The sequence below is a fragment of the Megalops cyprinoides genome, chromosome 2, assembly GCF_013368585.1.
Source record: "Megalops cyprinoides isolate fMegCyp1 chromosome 2, fMegCyp1.pri, whole genome shotgun sequence".
Classification (NCBI taxonomy): Eukaryota; Metazoa; Chordata; class Actinopteri; order Elopiformes; family Megalopidae; genus Megalops; species Megalops cyprinoides.
The window spans coordinates 66659542-66679541 of record NC_050584.1 but is presented as its reverse complement, the minus strand read 5'-3'; the positions used below and the strand labels follow the sequence as shown (position 1 = coordinate 66679541).

At 51.1% G+C, this 20000-nt stretch overlaps 1 protein-coding gene across 1 annotated transcript in view; it reads right to left on the bottom strand.

Moving 5' to 3' along the window:
* Nucleotides 1–3345, bottom strand: part of cnksr2a (connector enhancer of kinase suppressor of Ras 2a) — a 99366-nt gene extending 96021 nt beyond the window's left edge. Inside the window, exon 1 of the mRNA XM_036520872.1 lies at nucleotides 2782–3345. Coding sequence (XP_036376765.1) covers nucleotides 2782–2845 — 64 coding nt within the window. The 5' untranslated portion in view covers nucleotides 2846–3345. The remainder of the gene's footprint in view (nucleotides 1–2781) is intronic.
* Between the last annotated feature and the right edge of the window lie 16655 nt (nucleotides 3346–20000).

The following is a 20000-nucleotide window of genomic DNA, read 5'->3' as shown; positions in this document are numbered from 1 at the left end:
GTGTGTGTGAGAGAGAGTGTGTGTGTGTGTGTGTGAGAGAGAGAGTGTGTGTGTGTGTGTGTGTGTGTGAGAGAGAGAGTGTGTGTGTGTGTGTGTGTGTGAGTGAGTGTGTGTGTGTGTGTGTGTGTGTGTGAGTAAGGATGTCTCTGCTCACTGCAGGGTGAGTATAGATGAGTAAGGATGTCTCTGCTCACTGCAGGGTGAGAACAGCCTGAGTAAGGATGTCTCTGCTCACTGCAGGGTGAGTTAAGTCTGAGTAAGGATGTCTCTGCTCACTGCAGGGTGAGTACAGTCTGAGTAAGGATGTCTCTGCTCACTGCAGGGTGAGTATAGAGTGAGTAAGGATGTCTCTGCTCACTGCAGGGTGAGTATAGAGTGAGGAAGGATGTCTCTGCTCACTGCAGGGTGAGTACAGCCTGAGTAAGGATGTCTCTGCTCACTGCAGGGTGAGTATAGAGTGAGTAAGGATGTCTCTGCTCACTGCAGGGTGAGTACAGCCTGAGTAAGGATGTCTCTGCTCACTGCAGGGTGAGTATAGAGTGAGTAAGGATGTCCCTGCTCACTGCAGGGTGAGTATAGAGTGAGTAAGGATGTCTCTGCTCACTGCAGGGTGAGTACAGCCTGAGTAAGGATGTCTCTGCTCACTGCAGGGTGAGTATAGAGTGAGTATGGATGTCTCTGCTCACTGCAGGGTGAGTATAGAGTGAGTAAGGATGTCTCTGCTCACTGCAGGGTGAGTACAGCCTGAGTAAGGATGTCTCTGCTCACTGCAGGGTGAGTATAGAGTGAGTAAAGATGTCTCTGCTCACTGCAGGGTGAGGCCGTGCTCCTCTCTGGAACAGGACGCCTCTCCCTCTGAGATGCACTTGTTTGTTTTCAAGCTGTCAGTCTTACCCGGAGTGACTCACATTTCACAGCTTACACAGATGGTTATTTCTGAGAGTGATGCAGAACTTTACTCAACGGCCTAAAAACGCTCCAAATGCAGAATCCAGACCCTCCTCCTCCACTCTACACTACTGCAGCATACGGTGGGACCACACCCTGAGCACAGCAAGGCCGGTCCAAAGCCGGCCCGAGGCCCGGTACCCACTCAGCCCGTGCCCGCCTGACAGAGACTGGACTCACTGGAGTCAGACGCAGCGACGTGTTCTGGACTGATAATGCAATCAATTACTCCCTCAAGGCTTCGGTAATGGAATATTCCCTTATGTCTGGAGAGATGCAGCGATCTCTCAGTCTCTCCGAGCATAAGGAGCTGAGAGACCCGCAGTGAGGCCAGCATCACCATCGCTGGTGTCACCCCAGGCATGCTGGGACACGGGCTGCCCGCTAGACTGCCACACGGAGGGTTGGGGGGGTCATCGGAAGCATACATTAAAACTACGACAGCTTATGCTTTATGGTGAATAAAATATTTGCAAATGCTGTGCTTAAAACGAGGTGAACAGGCCTCCCGATGCTCCATACTATCACAGAGGGCAGCGATCTGGGAACGCAGTGGCAACATTGTGACAACGTTAAGTGCTGGCTTAGGAGAACTGCTTGAAGGTTAGTGTCGCACACATATTTGCCTGTTCTCCATGCTGGCTCATTGTAAGACAATCTGACTGTAATGATGGTAAACGCATGTGTTAAAACAAACAAAATCTAATAACCGGAGTTTCACTTAATTCCACTGTTTTATTCGTGAAATGTGTTACAATAGCAGCAGTTTGCGGTACATTACCGCCTGATTGGCTATTTCATCTACGTGAGTTAGTGCAACTTTTTTCCCCACAAATAACAGCGTAAAATATAATGCCAAACAGGTTTCTTACACCTAGTAAATTCTAGATGTGCCGATGCCAAACTCTTGGGATTCTACAAGCCTTTTCTACAAAACTAATGGCGTAAGTTTTAAATAGACAACATATGTCAAGGCTGAAATGCAAACGCTGTTTGCACACCCAGAGTGTTTCGTGAGCACCATAAACGCTCCTGGTCTCCGTCCGCTGAGCGCGTCCGGCTCTCTAAAGCTGTCGCTGTGGTAAGGTTGCCACTTGTATAAAAACTCCCACACAGGGCATGGCGTCACTACCGAGCGAAACATGTGTAGTGCGCAGATCGTGTAGCGCTCAGGTCGTGTTTTCAATCGCGAAGCGAGCGTCGGTGTTCAGCACCTGCGCGGCGGAGTGCGCGCTCCCCCCCGCGCACGTTACAGCCGTCAGCTGAAGCGAACTACGCTGCTGTCGGGCACGCTACCTTTTAAATGCTCTTTAAATCGCTCTGTGCGTGCATGTATGTACATGTGCAGTACACACAGTGAGCAAAACGGGCATTATAACGCCAAATAACTGCTGAGACGAACAGAGGCTGTAGCTTGAAAATGCAATCTGCGCGGAGAGCGCTTGTCTTTCACTGCTTTGTTGATGTGTTGATTTATAACGCATTATTACTACGTGTTAAACACCTGTTTGGTGTTTACCGTCTGGTAAACGCAGTGGCACGCACCGGCGCCTCGCTGCCATTACAATGGGCTGGCCTGTAAGTATGGACTAACCGTTTAATAATCAATCATCCCTTTATGAATTTTTCATGTCCTTTTGAAAAGCAATCCTCACAGACACGCGGACAATCCCCCCTTTTGATCCTGTCAGCTCTGGGCTCCAGAGGCATCTCGAAAGATACTACTGATCGTAACTGGTGACAAGATATCTTTCTACATCTAATTACGGTACGCAGATCTGTTCGTTTGTATCCGAGTAGCACACAGCAGGTGTAAGAGCGCGTCGTACGTACCTTTCATCCAGTCCACCACCTGACTCGGGTTCCATTTGCTAACAGGTTCCATCACCAGTGCCATTTGGAAAGTTTGTGCAGTTTTCGCCAGGCAAAAGGGACAAAAGACACGTTGGATCACCCCCAGCCCCACTGTTCCGACCCTTTACGCCGCGGTTTGCAGTGCTGTGCGCCGCCTCTGCCCTCGGAGCTCCCGCTCAGCGCCGTACCCGCGGCTCCGCCGGTTCCGAAAGCATCGCTCGGACGGGCCGAAATCTCCGGCGGAATTCAGCGCATTCTCTGCTTCTCCGCCTCGTTACGTGCGCTCCAGCGGCTCCTTTATTCGTCAGTCTCGGCAGTGTGCGCCCTACTTCCCTTTACGTCCTGCTGTTAGTTCTTGATTGTTTGGGGGGAGATTCCTTTATATATTCTCCCTCTCTGAGGCGAACCCGACCTGAAATCAGGCATCGATTTTGTTTATGCTTCGCATCACATACTGTTCCCCCGGGGGGTCCTTCGTGGCCAGTCTTTCTCTTCGCTTCGCTATTCTCCTCTCCTCCTCTCCCAACTAACTGCTCGCTCTCGTGTCCCCCCTCTTTCCCTTCTCTCTCTCTCTCTCTCTCTCTCTCTCTCTCTCTCTCACACTTGGCCGTACGCTCTCTCTCCTCCATCAGTAAAACGCAGCCTAGCGGAAACGACGAGGGTAGCAGGAGGAAGGATGCTCGGTCTGTATCGAAATGCGTTTACCACCCTCTCTCCCGTCGGGCATTCCAGTTCAATTTCACCACCGAAACAAACGTTTTCATTTTAACGAATCGTTTTCATTTCACTTTTAATCACGCGATTTTAAGGGGGAAGAAGGCACTTTCTAGTGTAGCTGTGTGGATTCCCGCGAGTATAAATGTGCACACAATTGAAATAGGAGGGTGCAGCTTCACAAGGATGGCGTTAATCCAAATTAGATTTGCGGTGTGATCAAGCATGTACAGGGCACGCGGGGGTGGATCAAATTCGCAGAGATGATGTGTGTGGGTGTGTTTGTGTGTGTGTGTGTGGTTAAAAACACCCTGTATATTAGTGTCGAACAGCCGTTTACGGTTAACGGAACAATTCAATTCAGTTCAATTAAACGTTAATCGCTCAGCGTCGCCTGAGTTACAGGCCGTTCTCAGAGATCCAGTCTCCTCGGAGACCGCAGCCCTGCCGAGCGCGTCGCCGGAACAGCCCCGCGAAGGAGAGGATGGCCGTTTAGCACCAATGAAATAACCATTTGTCAAACCGTGTCCCACAAGAACGCTGCACGGCGAATTTTTTAGAAAAGGCTCATCTTGTCTGTGTACAGTTCGATATAGGACATGTACCGTTTAATAACGATAATGGTAATGTCACAGCTCCCCAGATCCGCCACGGCCTACGCAATCGTTTCGCTTCCTCAAAAAAGAAAGAAAGAAAGAAAAAAAGATTTTAATGCAGATGTATCAGATACTGAAAGATTTCTTTCCTGAGTACTGAAATTAATGTGACATTTTAAAATTCAATATTACATTTGATGCCATTTAATTTGATGCATCGCAGTGCTTGTTTTAATTTGCGAGACTAATAAAGGTCTTCCTTCACCGTAAAACGAAATGCAGCGTTGGAGGCGGACCGGCGTTGTCGCCAGTGACGTGTCGCGATAGTAAGGATTGCGTTGGAATGAACGCATTGTTACAGCAGGGGTTTTTAACGCAGGAGAGGAGGTGAGAGGGCGTGTCGCGATAGTAAGGATTGCGTTGGAATGAACGCATTGTTACAGCAGGGGTTTTTAACGCAGGAGAGGGGGCGAGAGGACGTGTCGCGATAGTAAGGATTGCGTTGGAATGAACGCATTGTTACAGCAGGGGTTTTTAACGCAGGAGAGGAGGCGAGAGGACGTGTCGCGATAGTAAGGATTGCGTTGGAATGAACGCATTGTTACAGCAGGGGTTTTTAACGCAGGAGAGGGGGCGAGAGGGCGTGTCGCGATAGTAAGGATTGCGTTGGAATGAACGCATTGTTTCAGCAGGGGTTTTTAACGCAGGAGAGGGGGCACTTGTTGTGCGTGCAGATGTGAGACCAGCTGGAAGAGGCGAGCGCAGGATGCCGCCGGGGGGGGTTTGGGGCGCTAACGTGAGCGCCGTTTTCACCGGGTGACTCGATCAAACGCCGCTCTCATCGCAAGCTTAGATGTGCGTGTCAATGCGCGTTTGACAATCCGACTCTTCAGGCCGGCAGGGAGGACACGTCCGCGAATGCTAGAGAAATATAATAATAAACCCTCTATTTTCCTCTCACAACTGAGGACTTGGAGAAACATGGGATGAACTTCTGGTCAGGGGTTAAAATTCTGCTTGTGTCAGTAAGCAAATGCTCCCATGCCTGTGTCTTTTTTTCTGTTATAGCTGTGATCAACAGCATGTATACACACACCAGCTTGCTTTTAGCTGAGGATGGACGTGACTGGACAGTCCATTTTCAAGTGATTATGGCCTTTGGACCTTAGAAGCCAGCTAACAGCCAGCTCTAAATAAACCTGCCTGTGTAGACCAGAAGTGTCACCCAGACACCTAACCTAATCATATTTTTCAGATTCAGCTTTGGAATTTCTTTATTTCTCTTTTTAAAATTGGATGAAAATGCTCTGCTGTTTGCTTACCGATGGAGCCCGAGAGGAGCAGCAGCGCAGCTAAAGCCTCCGCAGTAAACGTTTTAAACGCAGGCGTAATCCAGCTCGATGTTGTGGGTTTGCTGCTGCCACCGGACCAGTTTATCTCCTCGTTCCTCTGTGCTCTGGAGGCCTGCAGCTTTACCTACTTCTGTTTTACATATCCAGCTGACTGACACACACTGACTGCAACATTTTGTTGGAGATACAAGAAATGCTGACTTTTTTTTAAAGCTTGTAAGATTTTTTTTTTCTCTCCACCGCCAAAATGTTTCCAATTATGCGTGAGAGATGTTGTGTAATTTGTGAAACAGGCCAAATGAACTGCCACGGTAGCTCATACCGGCAGGGCTCAGGCTAGAACAGCACAAAACAAGGTGCAAAAATAGCACCTGCTGTAGAGGGGGCTAAACGCTCTCTACCCACAGCCTGGTAGGAGAGGGGGCTGGGGATCGACCTCACAACCTCCCGGTGTCAGAGAGGAGCCCAACAACATACCCGCTGGGTAGGAAAAGGAATGAGATCAGAGCACAGCCACACTATTGACCCCACCACAGGAAGAGAAGGGCTGCCGTGGTGGGAATATGCAGGTTTACCATCAGAGCGGCAGATTCGTGGTGAATATGGCTCCACACAGGGACAAATCCATACAGATATATTTGTGTGTGAGTCAGCCTCTAAGAGGGCCGACGAGACCGCTGTCACGGCTGAACGATTCTCAGAAGAGTGTCAGGGCCAGATTCAATCTAACTGCACTGTGCATATCTGACTGTGTGCCCGTCTTCCTTTTCCCCCTCTCTCGCACAACGTTACGCGTTCCGCCTCGGACGGTTTGTGCACTCTGATTGGTGCAGCAGGGCAGCGGGGGTACCCCTCAGCAGTGGCCCTCCAGTTCCACTTTTAGACACGACGCAGGTATTTTTGGAACAAGAACCCCCAAAAGTGCTGCCCTCAACACTGTACTAGTGTTTCCATGCCAACCAGACGGAAAATTTCCAGCTCCTGCTGTTATGGGATGCGAATACAATAGAGAGCACATCTGACAGAGAGCTGTTATAATGCGGCCGTGAAACCCGAGCCACATGGAAATACAGAATATCGCGATCAGCGCTCAAAGCTCAGAGGAAGGTGGGTAGCCTCTATACGAGGAGACAGTGTGCACCCCCATGAGGTGTGTCAGCTTTCATTATTTGCCAGGAATCAAGACGACATTTCTTAATGAGGCCGAACACATGTTCCTAACTGCTGTGCCTCCTGTACTTTTAATCCATCTTTAAGCAACACCTCAGTTTTGTGCTTTTTCCCATGATCAGAATATTGTTTTTTCATAAGAGGTAAACAGGCATCTGTTTTTTAAGAGCATTTCTCAGGTGTCTGCACTCTGTTCTGCGATGGAGGGTATCATGGGCAGAGGGCGATTGATGCATTTTGCGCCTGCATCATCTACACGGGGCTGAGAGGGGATGCTGCAGCTCCACATACTGCAGCTCTTGAGCTCACAGGACTGAGAGGGGATGCTTCAGCTCCACACAGCTCCTGAGCTCACAGGACTGAGAGGGGATGCTTCAGCTCCACAGAGCTCCTGAGCTCACAGGACTGAGAGGGGATGCTGCAGCTCCACATACTGTAGCTCCTGAGCTCACAGGGCTGAGAGGGGATGCTTCAGCCCCACATACTGCAGCTCCTGAGCTCACAGGACTGAGAGGGGATGCTTCAGCTCCACACAGCTCCTGAGCTCACAGGACTGAGAGGGGATGCTTCAGCTCCACAGAGCTCCTGAGCTCACAGGACTGAGAGGGGATGCTGCAGCTCCACATACTGTAGCTCCTGAGCTCACAGGGCTGAGAGGGGATGCTTCAGCCCCACATACTGCAGCTCCTGAGCTCACAGGACTGAGAGGGGATGCTGCAGCTCCACATACTGTAGCTCCTGAGCTCACTGCCGGTGACAGACAGCGAAATGCAGGGGAGCAGGTCTGCAGGCCTCCAGGGGAAACAGAAGGTCTCCATCAACAGAACAGCCCAGCACATATCAGTGACTCACGCCCGAGCCGGGACTGGGTGAGCTGCGTTTCCAGTCATGTTTTGAAGGCTACTAAGTGGTATCTGAGCAGAGCAGTATCTGAACTGTATGTGAGCTGTAGCTGAGCGGTATCTGAGCAGAACAGTATCTGAGCGGTATCTGAGCAGTATCTGAGCGGTATCTGAGCAGTATCTGAGTGGTATCGGAGCAGTATCTGAGCGGTATCCGAGCTGAGCTGTATCTGAGCTGTATCTAAGCTGCATCCGTATGGTGTCTGAGACGAGCAGTATCTGTATGGAGCGATATCTGTGTGGTATTGTCTCTTTTCTCTCCCACAGAAAATGATGAATAATGTCATGTATGCAATAACTGGGCCCATAGGAAGAGGGCGCTGTAGACTGGACATCTGAAATGGACCCCTTGCCAGACTAAGGAAGAGAAAAAGTGCATAACTAATGGCTTGCAGTGGTTTGACAATCCTCTACAGTACAATGAAAAGGGATGTCGGGAAGTCATAACAGTGTATTACTTTTGTATGAATGAGAAAATTGCTGAAGCATCAACCAGGCAGTTTGACTTGGTAATTTGACTAAAGGCCGCAGGTTTGAATCTGAGATGGGGTACTGCTGTTGTGTCTGTGAGCAAGGTTCCAGCTGCACACACGGCTGGCATGTAAGCTGAATAAATCACTGTAGATGCGTGTGTCCACTGAGCTCACAAACACATATTCACATTGAACGGTTGATTTGCATCGCGAAATAATAACATTAGAGGATTACTGGCCCAGAATGTTTGACCCTGACTTGACAAAGGCGTTGTGACGTAAGCAGTGAAGCAGCTTTTCCTTTGTGATGTAACCAGAGTAAGATGGAGGCTGGGAAGGTCAATATGCTGCTCTGCAGAGGGACACTCACACAGCCCCGCAGAACTGCGTATAACCCGCTCATCTGTCACAAAACCTTGCTTTGCCACCACACTGAAACGCTGTGTGAAGACCTCCCTTTCCAAGTACTTCATAGGGTTTCCCTGACGGCTTAGCTGCTATATCTTGTTATATAAAAATGACAGGACTGTGTTGGACCCAACCGGTGGAGTTTCCTCACCTCTGTCTCACCCTGCTGTGGGCTTTGAGCTCTGTAGTGTGCACCCTGACCCGGAAGGGGGGCGATGAGTTTTTAGGATCAGGCCTGTCTCTGATGCAGGGAGGGCAGTCGTCAGGGCACATGGGTGGTGCGTGTGGGTGACAGTCAGGATGCCCCGGCTGGCTACACGGTCCTCACACCCCATCGGTGCGACAGCGCTCATCTCACTCAGACGCATGAAAAATTGAAGGTGAAGCTATAATTGGAGCTTCTCAGAACAATCTGTCACAGAGGATTCGCTGTGGGCATCTAATCTCTGCGGGTGCTGGTGGTAGTTATAGACCATCACATGACCTCCCAGCTCATCACACCCGCCCACCCAGATTACCTGCACAGCCTGCACAGGGGTGGACGGGTACCCAGTGATCAGACATGTAACAGTAAAAAGGTTCAGGCTGACCGACAGCCCCACCCCCCCGTTTTCCAGGCCTTCTCACATTCTCTGGTCCCTCTAAGATCCACCTGTGCAGGTGAGGGCAGGTGAGGGCGGGTGAGGGCAGGTGAGGGCGGGTGAGGGCAGGTGAGGGTAGGTGAGGGCTGGTGAGGGCAGGTGAGGGCGGGTGAGGGCTGGTGAGGGCAGGTGAAGGCAGGTGAGGGCAGGTAAGAGGCAGCAGGACAGCCTGATGATGCAGACACCCCTCTGTGAAAGGAGAAATGAGGAGAAAAAGGAGGGAGCAGCACACGTCTGTCACTGGCTGCCTGCCTGACACCAGGGGGCCAGACCCAGGCCTGTCACCCTTCACGCTGGTGCATGTCTCCTCCTCACGCTGTCTCTGTCTCTCCCGCACACGCTGAGAGCTCTACCAGCACATTCCTCCCAACAGACCGCTTCAGAGCCAGAAAAACCCAGCATGGACAGGTGATGCAGGTGTGGGGGAAGCAAGACAGGTGAGCTGAAGCAGGTGAGTGGTGAGCTGAAGCAGGTGAGTGGTGAGGTGAAGTGAAGCAGGTGAGTGGTGAGGTGAGGCAGGTGAGTGGTGAGGTGAGACAGGTGAGTGGTGAGGTGAGACAGGTGAGTGGTGAGGTGAAGCAGGTGAGTGGTGAGCTGAAGCAGGTGAGTGGTGAGGTGAGACAGGTGAGTGGTGAGGTGAGCTGAAGCAGGTGAGTGGTGAGCTGAAGCAGGTGAGTGGTGAGGTGAGCTGGAGCAGGTGAGTGGTGAGCTGAAGCAGGTGAGTGGTGAGGTGAGACAGGTGAGTGGTGAGGTGAGACAGTTGAGTGGTGAGGTGAGCTGAAGCAGGTGAGTGGTGAGCTGAAGCAGGTGAGTGGTGAGCTGAAGCAGGTGAGTGGTGAGCTGAAGCAGGTGAGTGGTGAGGTGAGCTGAAGCAGGTGAGTGGTGAGCTGAAGCAGGTGAGTGGTGAGGTGAGACAGGTGAGTGGTGAGGTGAAGCAGGTGAGTGGTGAGCTGAAGCAGGTGAGTGGTGAGCTGAAGCAGGTGAGTGGTGAGGTGAGCTGAAGCAGGTGAGTGGTGAGCTGAAGCAGGTGAGTGGTGAGGTGAGACAGGTGAGTGGTGAGCTGAAGCAGGTGAGTGGTGAGCTGAAGCAGGTGAGTGGTGAGGTGAGACAGGTGAGTGGTGAGCTGAAGCAGGTGAGTGGTGAGCTGAAGCAGGTGAGTGGTGAGGTGAAGCAGGTGAGTGGTGAGCTGAAGCAGGTGGTCCTCCCCCTTAAATAAACACACCCAGTGCAATGCGCAGGCCGATGCCTGAAGGATATTTATGGACCGCGGCCCCCGCTTGCGGAGTGTGTCGTCATGGCAGCGGCGCCCCCACCCCCTGGCTGCGGTGCCGCGCACCGAACGCAGCAGATGGAGAGGCGGGCGCAGACGGGCAGCCGTCCCAAATTCCGCTATTCACCAGCACGCAGCAGGCGTCCCGTCCAGAGCGAGGTACACAGCGTGCACTGTACCCGTCATCCATTCGGACAGCTGCCCGGGACTCGAACCCATCGCCTCCTGGCCATCTCCACGCCACTCACCCCAGTGAGAGGGGACCAAACAGATCCGTGATTTCCCCGGGATTGGAACCCATCGCCTCCTGGCCATCTCCACGCCACTCACCCCAGTGAGAGGGGACCAAACAGATCCGTGATTTCCCCGGGATTGGAACCCATCGCCTCCTGGCCATCTCCACGCCACTCACCCCAGTGAGACGGGACCAAACAGATCCGTGATTTCCCTGGGACTCGAACCCATCGCCTCCTGGCCATCTCCATGTGATTTCCCCGTCAGTGATCTCGGTTTATATGTGTGTGCTGTGTGCGTGTGGTTTCTCATGTAGTGACCTGCTTTTACACACGAGAACACGCCGGGGGGTGGGGGGGTGGGGGGGTGGGGGTGTCCTGATGGCCTATTTCAGGGACGTCTGCCGTCACATGGCCATGACAGTCCCTGGAGGGGGGGGGCTGCAGGCACAAGCGGGCGTGTGGGGGGGGGGGGGGGGGGGGGGGCGTTGCTATTTTTACAGAGTGTGTGAATTAGGGAAACAAGCGGAGGGGGGCTGTAGGATTGCAGAGTGCCCACACAGACACACTGACACAGACACACTGACGCAGACACACTGACGCACTGACACAGACACACTGACACACTGACACAGACACACAGACACACTGACACAGACACACAGACACACTGACACTGACACAGACACACTGACGCAGACACACTGACACTGACACACTGACACAGACACACTGACACTGACACACTGACACAGACACACTGACGCAGACACACTGACACTGACACACTGACACAGACACACTGACACAGACACACTGACGCAGACACACTGACGCACTGACACAGACACACTGACACACTGACACAGACACACAGACACACTGACACAGACACACAGACACACTGACACTGACACAGACACACTGACACTGACACACTGACGCAGACACACTGACACTGACACACTGACACAGACACACTGACACTGACACACTGACACAGACACACTGACGCAGACACACTGACGCAGACACACTGACACTGACACACTGACACTGACACACTGACGCAGACACACTGACACTGACACACTGACGCAGACACACTGACGCAGACACACTGACACTGACACACTGACACTGACACACTGACGCAGACACACTGACGCAGACACACTGACACTGACACACTGACACTGACACACTGACACTGACACACTGACGCAGACACACTGACACACTGACACACTGACACACTGACACAGACACACTGACACTGACACACTGACACACTGACACAGACACACTGACGCAGACACACTGACGCAGACACACTGACACTGACACACTGACGCAGACACACTGACGCACTGACACAGACACACTGACACAGACACACTGACACAGACACACTGACACTGACACACTGACACAGACACACTGACACAGACACACTGACGCAGACACACAGACACACTGACGCAGACACACTGACACAGACACAGACACACTGACACAGACACACTGACGCAGACACACTGACGCAGACACACAGACACACTGACACAGACACACTGACACAGACACACTGACGCACTGACACAGACACAGACACACTGACACAGACACACTGACACTGACACACTGACGCAGACACACAGACACACTGACACAGACACACTGACACAGACACAGACACACTGACACAGACACACTGACGCAGACACACTGACGCAGACACACTGACACTGACACACTGACACAGACACACTGACACAGACACACTGACGCAGACACACTGACACTGACACACTGACGCAGACACACTGACACTGACACACTGACGCAGACACACTGACGCAGACACACTGACGCAGACACACTGACGCAGACACACAGACACACTGACACAGACACACTGACACAGACACACTGACGCACTGACACAGACACACTGACGCAGACACACTGACACTGACACACTGACGCAGACACACTGACACTGATGCACTGACACAGGCACACTGAAGCAGGGTAGGAGAGCTTCACACACCTGGGGGAGCCCTGCTGGTTTCGGGCGGGCGGACTGCGTGCTGGGCATTGTTCCCTGGGGGAGCCCTGCTGGTTTCGGGCGGGCGGACTGCGTGCTGGGCATTGTTCCCTGGGGGAGCCCTGCTGGTTTCGGGCGGGCGGACTGCGTGCTGGGCATTGTTCCCTGGGGGAGCCCTGCTGGTTTCGGGCGGGCAGACTGCGTGCTGGGCATTGTTCCCTGGGGGAGCCCTGCTGGTTTCGGGCGGGCGGACTGCGTGCTGGGCATTGTTCCCTGGGGGAGCCCTGCTGGTTTCGGGCGGGCGGACTGCGTGCTGGGCATTGTTCCCTGGGGGAGCCCTGCTGGTTTCGGGCGGGCGGACTGCGTGCTGGGCATTGTTCCCTGGGGGAGCCCTGCTGGTTTCGGGCGGGCGGACTGCGTGCTGGGCATTGTTCCGCATGATCCTGTGTTAATCACATTGCACTCTCTGCTCGTTTAACGCCGATTTCCTGCCACAGCTCCGCCGTTTGCTGGGTGTGAAATTCTCTGTGAAAGAAGTGTGCTGTCAGAGGTGTGCGCGTTCTGGGGAAACAACAAGAGGCGGAGAGAAGCAGCTTATTCTCCACGTTTGGAATATCTAACCCCCTGAGCAAATATGGGCCAGCTGTCACAATTAAGCTTAATTACTTGCTCAATTAGTTTTTCCGCAACGTAGGGCTAATTACCCGTCGTCACTAAAGCTGAAGGTAAAGCTGAATACCTGTGCTGCTGATTTGTTTCTGGGGCTCACACGGGCAGGAATAACGTAGAGAAACAGCCTTACTTCGACAGTTTTGCACTTGGAACAAACAAAAAGAGCTTGGGCATCATCCTCGACAGTAACCTGGACTTCAAGGAGTACATTGCTCGCACGTCACGGGCCTGCCGATTCCTCCTCCACAACATCAGGAGGATTCGTCCGTTCCTAACCACATACGCGATGCAGCTCCTTATCCAGGCCACAGTTCTCCCTCGACTGGACTACTGCAACGCTCTCCTCGCAGGCCTCCCAGCATGCACCACCCAGCCTCTCCAGCTCATCCAGAATGCAGCTGCCCGACTGATCTTCAACCTCCCCAAATTCTCCCATGTTACTCCCCTGCTGAAATCCCTCCACTGGCTTCCTGTCCCTGACCCTCGCCTTCTCTGCAATCAACAGGACAGCCCCTGCCTACCTCCAAGAACTCATCCAGCCCTACAAACCAGCCCGAGCCCTGCGCTCAGCAGCAACTGGACGCCTTGCTCCCTGCATGGTCAAGGCAGGAGGTGCTCGTTCTGCCAAACATCGGCGTTTCACCTACATCGCTCCCCAGTGGTGGAACGAACTCCCGGTCTCGCTACGGACAGCTTCTTCACCCCAGTCCTTCAGACGGGGCCTGAAGACGCACCTCTTCAGACTCTACCTGGACTGACCCAGCACACAATTGCTGCCCCCCCGCCCATCAGTGCTGTCATAAATTGCTGTGCTTCTTAAATTGTGCTTTTAAATTGTCTCTTGTTGCCGCCTTTACCCTGACGCTCATTGCGCTGTTTGAAGTTGTTGAAGTCCGCCGTTTGAAAGTGTATCGTATTAGTTGCCCTATAGGCTTTAATTGTATAAATCTAATAGTACTGTGTCCTCAAACAGACGCTGCTCTCAGCTGAGAACTGTCTCATTGTGGAACTGTACACATCCTGTCCCCGTACTGTCGCTATACTTACTGTATGCACTTTTGTAAGTCGCTTTGGATAAAAGCGTCTGCTAAATAAATAAATGTAAATGTAAATGTAAACAGACTTGCAGCAGCCCAGACGTGTGGCCAAAACCCAACAGCAGCTGATGGTACCCGGTCCCAGAACAAGGATTCTGCTTGTAAAGGAATGGTCTCTACTGTTCCACAATCGTATGGATTTATTTGTTTTAATTAATTAATTAATTAAACAAATTAATCAAACAGGTAATTAAGTGGTTTGTAAATGTAATGTGTGTGTAATGTAATGTAATGTGTCCTCTAAGGCCGGTGGTTGTCCTAATGCGCGTCAGTTCTGTGGGTGTGGTTGTATCTGGCCCTGCAGGTACAAAGGTGTGGAAAGGACAGCAGTAAAGCTAAGGTACCAGTGGCAGGTGGGGGGGGGGGTGGAGGGCTCTGCCACCAGAAAGGCCTTCCTGCTCACTGCTACTGTGCCGCCTGATTGGCTGTGGCTGTGTGGCGGATTTGGACCAATGGAGCAAGGCCTGGTGTGGTGAGGGAAACATTCCTCAGTGCCAGACTGCCTCTCCACATAAGGGAGACACTCACACTATCTTCATTCCGTCTAATTCTTTTATTTATTTATTTATCAAGGAAGACGAGTTCTGATGTGTTTTTCTTTCTCGCTCCGGCTCCACCACTTGAATTTGTGCTGTGCAGTTACGAATTTATTAGGCTGGGAATTTGGGAGTACATCTTGAAGCCTGGTAGACTTTATTCAGAGGTATTACCATTGCAAAGACAGGCCTGAGCTCAGGAAACGCTCCTGATGAAAAAAAAAGACTAAATCTCTTCTTTTTGTGAAGATTATGCAAGATTCCTTCTGACTGGATGCTTGGAATCACAGTGGAACAGGACAGGAAGTCCGCACAATACCCAACCATCCTCAGACAAAACAGGAGCTTAATCTGGGCCCCCCAAGGTTCCGGCCTTAAATCTGAGAAGGGTCCGAGTACCAGTGCGTCACTTAATCCCTTCCCCCTCTCCGCATCCTTCCTGTTCAGAAATCTGGAATTAAAGGTCTTTTCCCAAAAAAAAAAAAACAAAAAAAAAGAAATGTGGGTTAAGAGGAAAGCAGCCATGAAGCTGATGGAAAACAGCCCGCCTGCCAAGACGGTTATTGCAGGGGACAGGAAACTGGCGCCTGGTGTCTTCTGTTTCCCGCCTAGCTAAAGGGAATGGTAAAGAATCGGTCCAAGCGCCATACGGTATTTATACATGAGCGACAGCACCATGTTAATGAATGCTAATTCAGGAAAATATGTCACAGATGCATATTTTACCTCTGGGTGTAAACAGTGTGGATTTCCCTCACTGTGAGGTGTCACTTGCCTTTCAGTCCCACTGCAAAGCCATCCAAGGTTTTTTTATGGTTTTAGTGTTTTTTATTTTCTCGTATTAATGGAGGAGATGCTCTGTCAAACGTAAGTGGCTCGTTTTCACTCACGTGTCCGGCTGCCCTGGGTGGTCACGGCCAGCTCCAGGTGAGGTGTAGCTGGAAGCGCAACCTTCCAGGTGCAGCTGGCTACCTAGTGTTCAATGTGGCCTGGGCGTGGCTGCACTGCATTCAGGAGAAGTAGTTTTATAGAAAAAAAAAAGGATGTAGTCTGACACAAATACAAAAATATCTTTTACTGTGACAAACAAAACCGATCAGTAGATCAAAGAGAGCTTTCTGAGGGAACAGCAAACAAGTCCAGTCAGGTTTGGTCATCACTCGGTCTACAGGGGAGGGAGGAGGAGCTGTTTTATTCGCACTGAGGTCCTTTCATCCAGCGGCCAACAGGTCAACATGACCAATGAAAGGCAGAGTCTGTTTTAAGGCCCGCTTGTGAGTGGTGCTGACCCAGTTCCCTGTTCTTTCATCAGAACCAGACTGACAGAACCCACTGGCAGAAGCCCACAGGCTGAGCAGACAGTCAGAGCAGAACTTTCTTCCTGCCAGCACCCCCCCCCCCCCCCAGCCCCCCACCCCCCAAAATCAGACGAGGCCAAAAAGCTGCTCGAAGCGAGGATGGGGGTGAGGTCAGTGATGCCAGGTTGGCACGTTCACGGTCCTCCTCTCTGATCCTGCCAGAGACTCCTTTCTCCGAGACCGCCCTGTGGTAACTTCACAAAGTGACTTCATTACAACAGCACACAGATTTCCCCCCGGACCACGTCTAACGGGGTGCCCCCTCACACTGTGAGGACTGTTACATCCCCGGTCTAGGGGGCGATAGGGCGCAACATAAATTGTGGATACCGGTGACCAACAACTGATTGCCAGACTTTTTTCAGGGAAAATTTTGAGGTTTTATTCCCAGATAACATAAACCAAAACAAAAAGAAAACAAGGGGGGGGAAAGTGTCGGGGTGCGCCCAGGCCAAAATAATAAACAAAACAAAACTCTGGAAAACCTGCAGTAGCTATCTTAGGTGAACAAAAGACAAAAAAAGACAAAGGCTTCCCTGGCTCCCTAACTACTCAATAAACAGGAGAAAAAAGAAAAAAGCCAAAACGCAACAACAAAAAAGGCAGCTCACCCCTACTACTCCCCAGGTGTATGTACAATTAGTAAAGATATATATACCGAACATACAGAACAAAAAAAAGAACACAGCCATACAACAACCAGCCACGGAAACCCGGAGGAACACTAAACAGATCGAATCTACTGGACAACGAGGTTATGGAGGTGCGCTCTGTTCCCTATCGATGGCTCTCTCTCTTCGTCATCGCAGGTCGGCTCTTTTAAAACTCCCACCGCCTCCAGGAGCCAATGGGCAGAGGTGAGCTTCCGGCCAATCCCGTCGCCGCACATCTGTAATGGTCGAAGAGGCACACCCCCCGCAACAAAACACAACCACAAACGCGCTTACAAGAAACATGATGACCCGAGGGTCATAACAGGACCCCAGCCCCACCCCTGCTACGGCTACAGACGGACAGGGGGATCATGGAGTTTACATATTTACCTCGCAAGGCAAAATGGTGCTTATCTGTGCTGAATCAAACTCCCTCAACTGAGACAGGCTCAGCGCCAGGAGAAGATACAGAGGGGTGCAGTTGCAATCCACGGGGGGTGCACAAAAAGTCATAAATACCATGTAGGCATTGGAATGTAAGCAGGTCCGTCTAGGGGCGCAATGCACCTCTAAGAACCCCCATAGTGCCGGGCCTGCGCTGAGATCCAGTAAGGAAAAGACAGCAACACAAGGTGAAGCAGAACAGAAGTCAAAGTGAGAAATGGGGATTTCAAAGCCCTCTGAGTAAGACTGAAACTTGCTTCCCATTGGCTAATGATTTCACAAACGCACAGGAGTGATGGTGCTCAGAGCGTCAGCCGCTGCCCAGGCCTGGCCAGTGTCTCAGCCTCAGTCCCTCTCAAATGCTAACCCCAAAGCAGAGTTTAAACAGGGGCTTTTAGTGAAGACCATGACTGCCATCCACCATAAGCCCCCACCCTCACCCCTACCTTTAGTGGAACAGCAGCAGCGGAGCCCAGAGGGACACCCCGATGCCCCCCCCCCCCCCCCCCCCCCCCACCCTCACAGTCCGTTCCACATCGATCACGGAGCCAGAGTTAAAGTCCAACATCACCGCTGACTCATTCAGTCCTGCTAATGATGTGTTTGGTGTTTAAGAGCCCATTGATCTGTACCTCACAGCACCCCCCACAGCGGCCTGGCGTGGACGGCGGAGTGACTCTCCACCTGGGTAACAGAGGCCCGGGTTACACACTCTGCTGCTTCCCGGCTGGTTTCTTCTGGAAGGCGAGCCCTGCCTCCCGCCACACGGGCTGAGGTTTGCTGCAAAATGGTTTCTTCATTTGATACAAACAGTGCCGAGATCGATAGAGGAATTAAAGTGATCATAGTCATTTAGGTCCGCTAAATTCCCTGTGGCGTTTACAAATGCGAACGCTCATTCTGAATGTGGACGCGTCTGATGAATGAAGCCGTTTGATTGGATCAGCTTTCACACATTAATAAAACCAAGGGGAGAGCTTTCCGTCTCAAACGGAGGAGTCCGACGGTTAGCCACGCAGATTAGGGTGACCTTATAAAGTAAATTCAGCAGCCGGGGTGAGGCTGTTCTCACACACACGGCTGGACCCGGCGTTTGACGCTGCCCTCAGACTCAGAGATGGCACTAAGGTATTTGCCTTCACCTGATTTCTCCTAGCCAGTATCCCTGATTAGGGCCTTTGTTAGGGCCTGTGTTAACACCTGGAGTTTTCCTCCGCTTGTACTTCAATCCTCCAGCCCCAAGGGGTCGATACAACCTCCCTGCAAGCTGTTGGCTAAGCACTTATCCCACAACTGCACCTGAATCAACCTGATCAATGCATTACCACAAATTGAGCCCACAGGCATGCAGACTGACAGAGATGCATATGTCCACTGACATATTCCTCTGCAATACAGACAATGTGGCAATAAATTGCAATATTAATCAGAATAGTTTTGCTTTATTTGAAGGGATGAGAAAAGATTAACTTTAGAAAATGAGTGCAGAAACACGTTAACCTGCACCGGCATATAAAAACAGTGTAAAGCAAAATGAAGCAGGTGAGATAAACACATACGACAGGTAAAATGGGCATGTGGGTGTCACACGTAGTTTAGTCAGAGAATGTTCACTGTTCTCAGCTTTGTGGTGACATTTCACTCATGTCAGTTTGTTTATGATCTTTCTTTCCATAGACTGTCAATACTGTGTGAAAATGAAGACGTGTTTCTCTCAGAATCAACAGATAATAACATACAGATATAATAGCAACTGGCAAGTATCATTTAAGCATCCATATTAGACTTTTGGGTATTTTTTAGATTTATCCTAGGATTTGTCCATAGACATTCTGTTGGGTTTTTCTGTCGAATGTAGTTTGCGTTTGTTCATTTGGAATGAACTGGGATTAGAATCTACTGGAAGGGGTTCCACCTCCACACCGCATCCTAAATTTCTCAAGCGGTGCAAATCCTGACAGCCTTAGGAAGTGTGTGAGCTGGTCGACCGAAATGCGTTTTCCTCTATTGATTGGGGCTGTAATGTGCTGTTATCTTTTATGCAACATCATTGACTGCTTTCAGTTGTTCTCCTTTTATTGTACTGTATCTGGTTTGTTGGTGTTCGATATTCATTTGTTAAATCCTCCTCCTGGCAGCAAGCCTAGCAGGATGCCATCATAAGCCTTGAACATGTAGCTCACGTTGTCCAGCACAAATTCAGGCACGCTTTTTAAAACCAACTTCAGATGCATTTAAAAATTTCTGGCACTGAGGGGTGATTCATGGAGCTTAAACACTCCATCAGTCAGACAGGGCAACTCTCACATCAGCCATGAATAATTGCTCTTACCAAACAAGAACAACAATGTGCGAAACATGGTGATCTTTTGCACCTGTTGATTTGGCAGTGACACTGTCGGGGTGTTTTTATCAGGTCTTTGATGTTTATTTCACCCGAGCCAGGATGCAGCTGGCGGAGCTGACTGCCCAATGCACCTGGCCTGCTCTTCACCACACGCGTGTGAAAACCGCATGCAATTTGGGATGATCCACTTTTTCAAGGGGGAAATTTGCACAAGTTAATGCGTCTGTCAAATCATGAATGACACCCTTCTTTTCCCCTGCATTTCTGACAGAGGATCCCCCC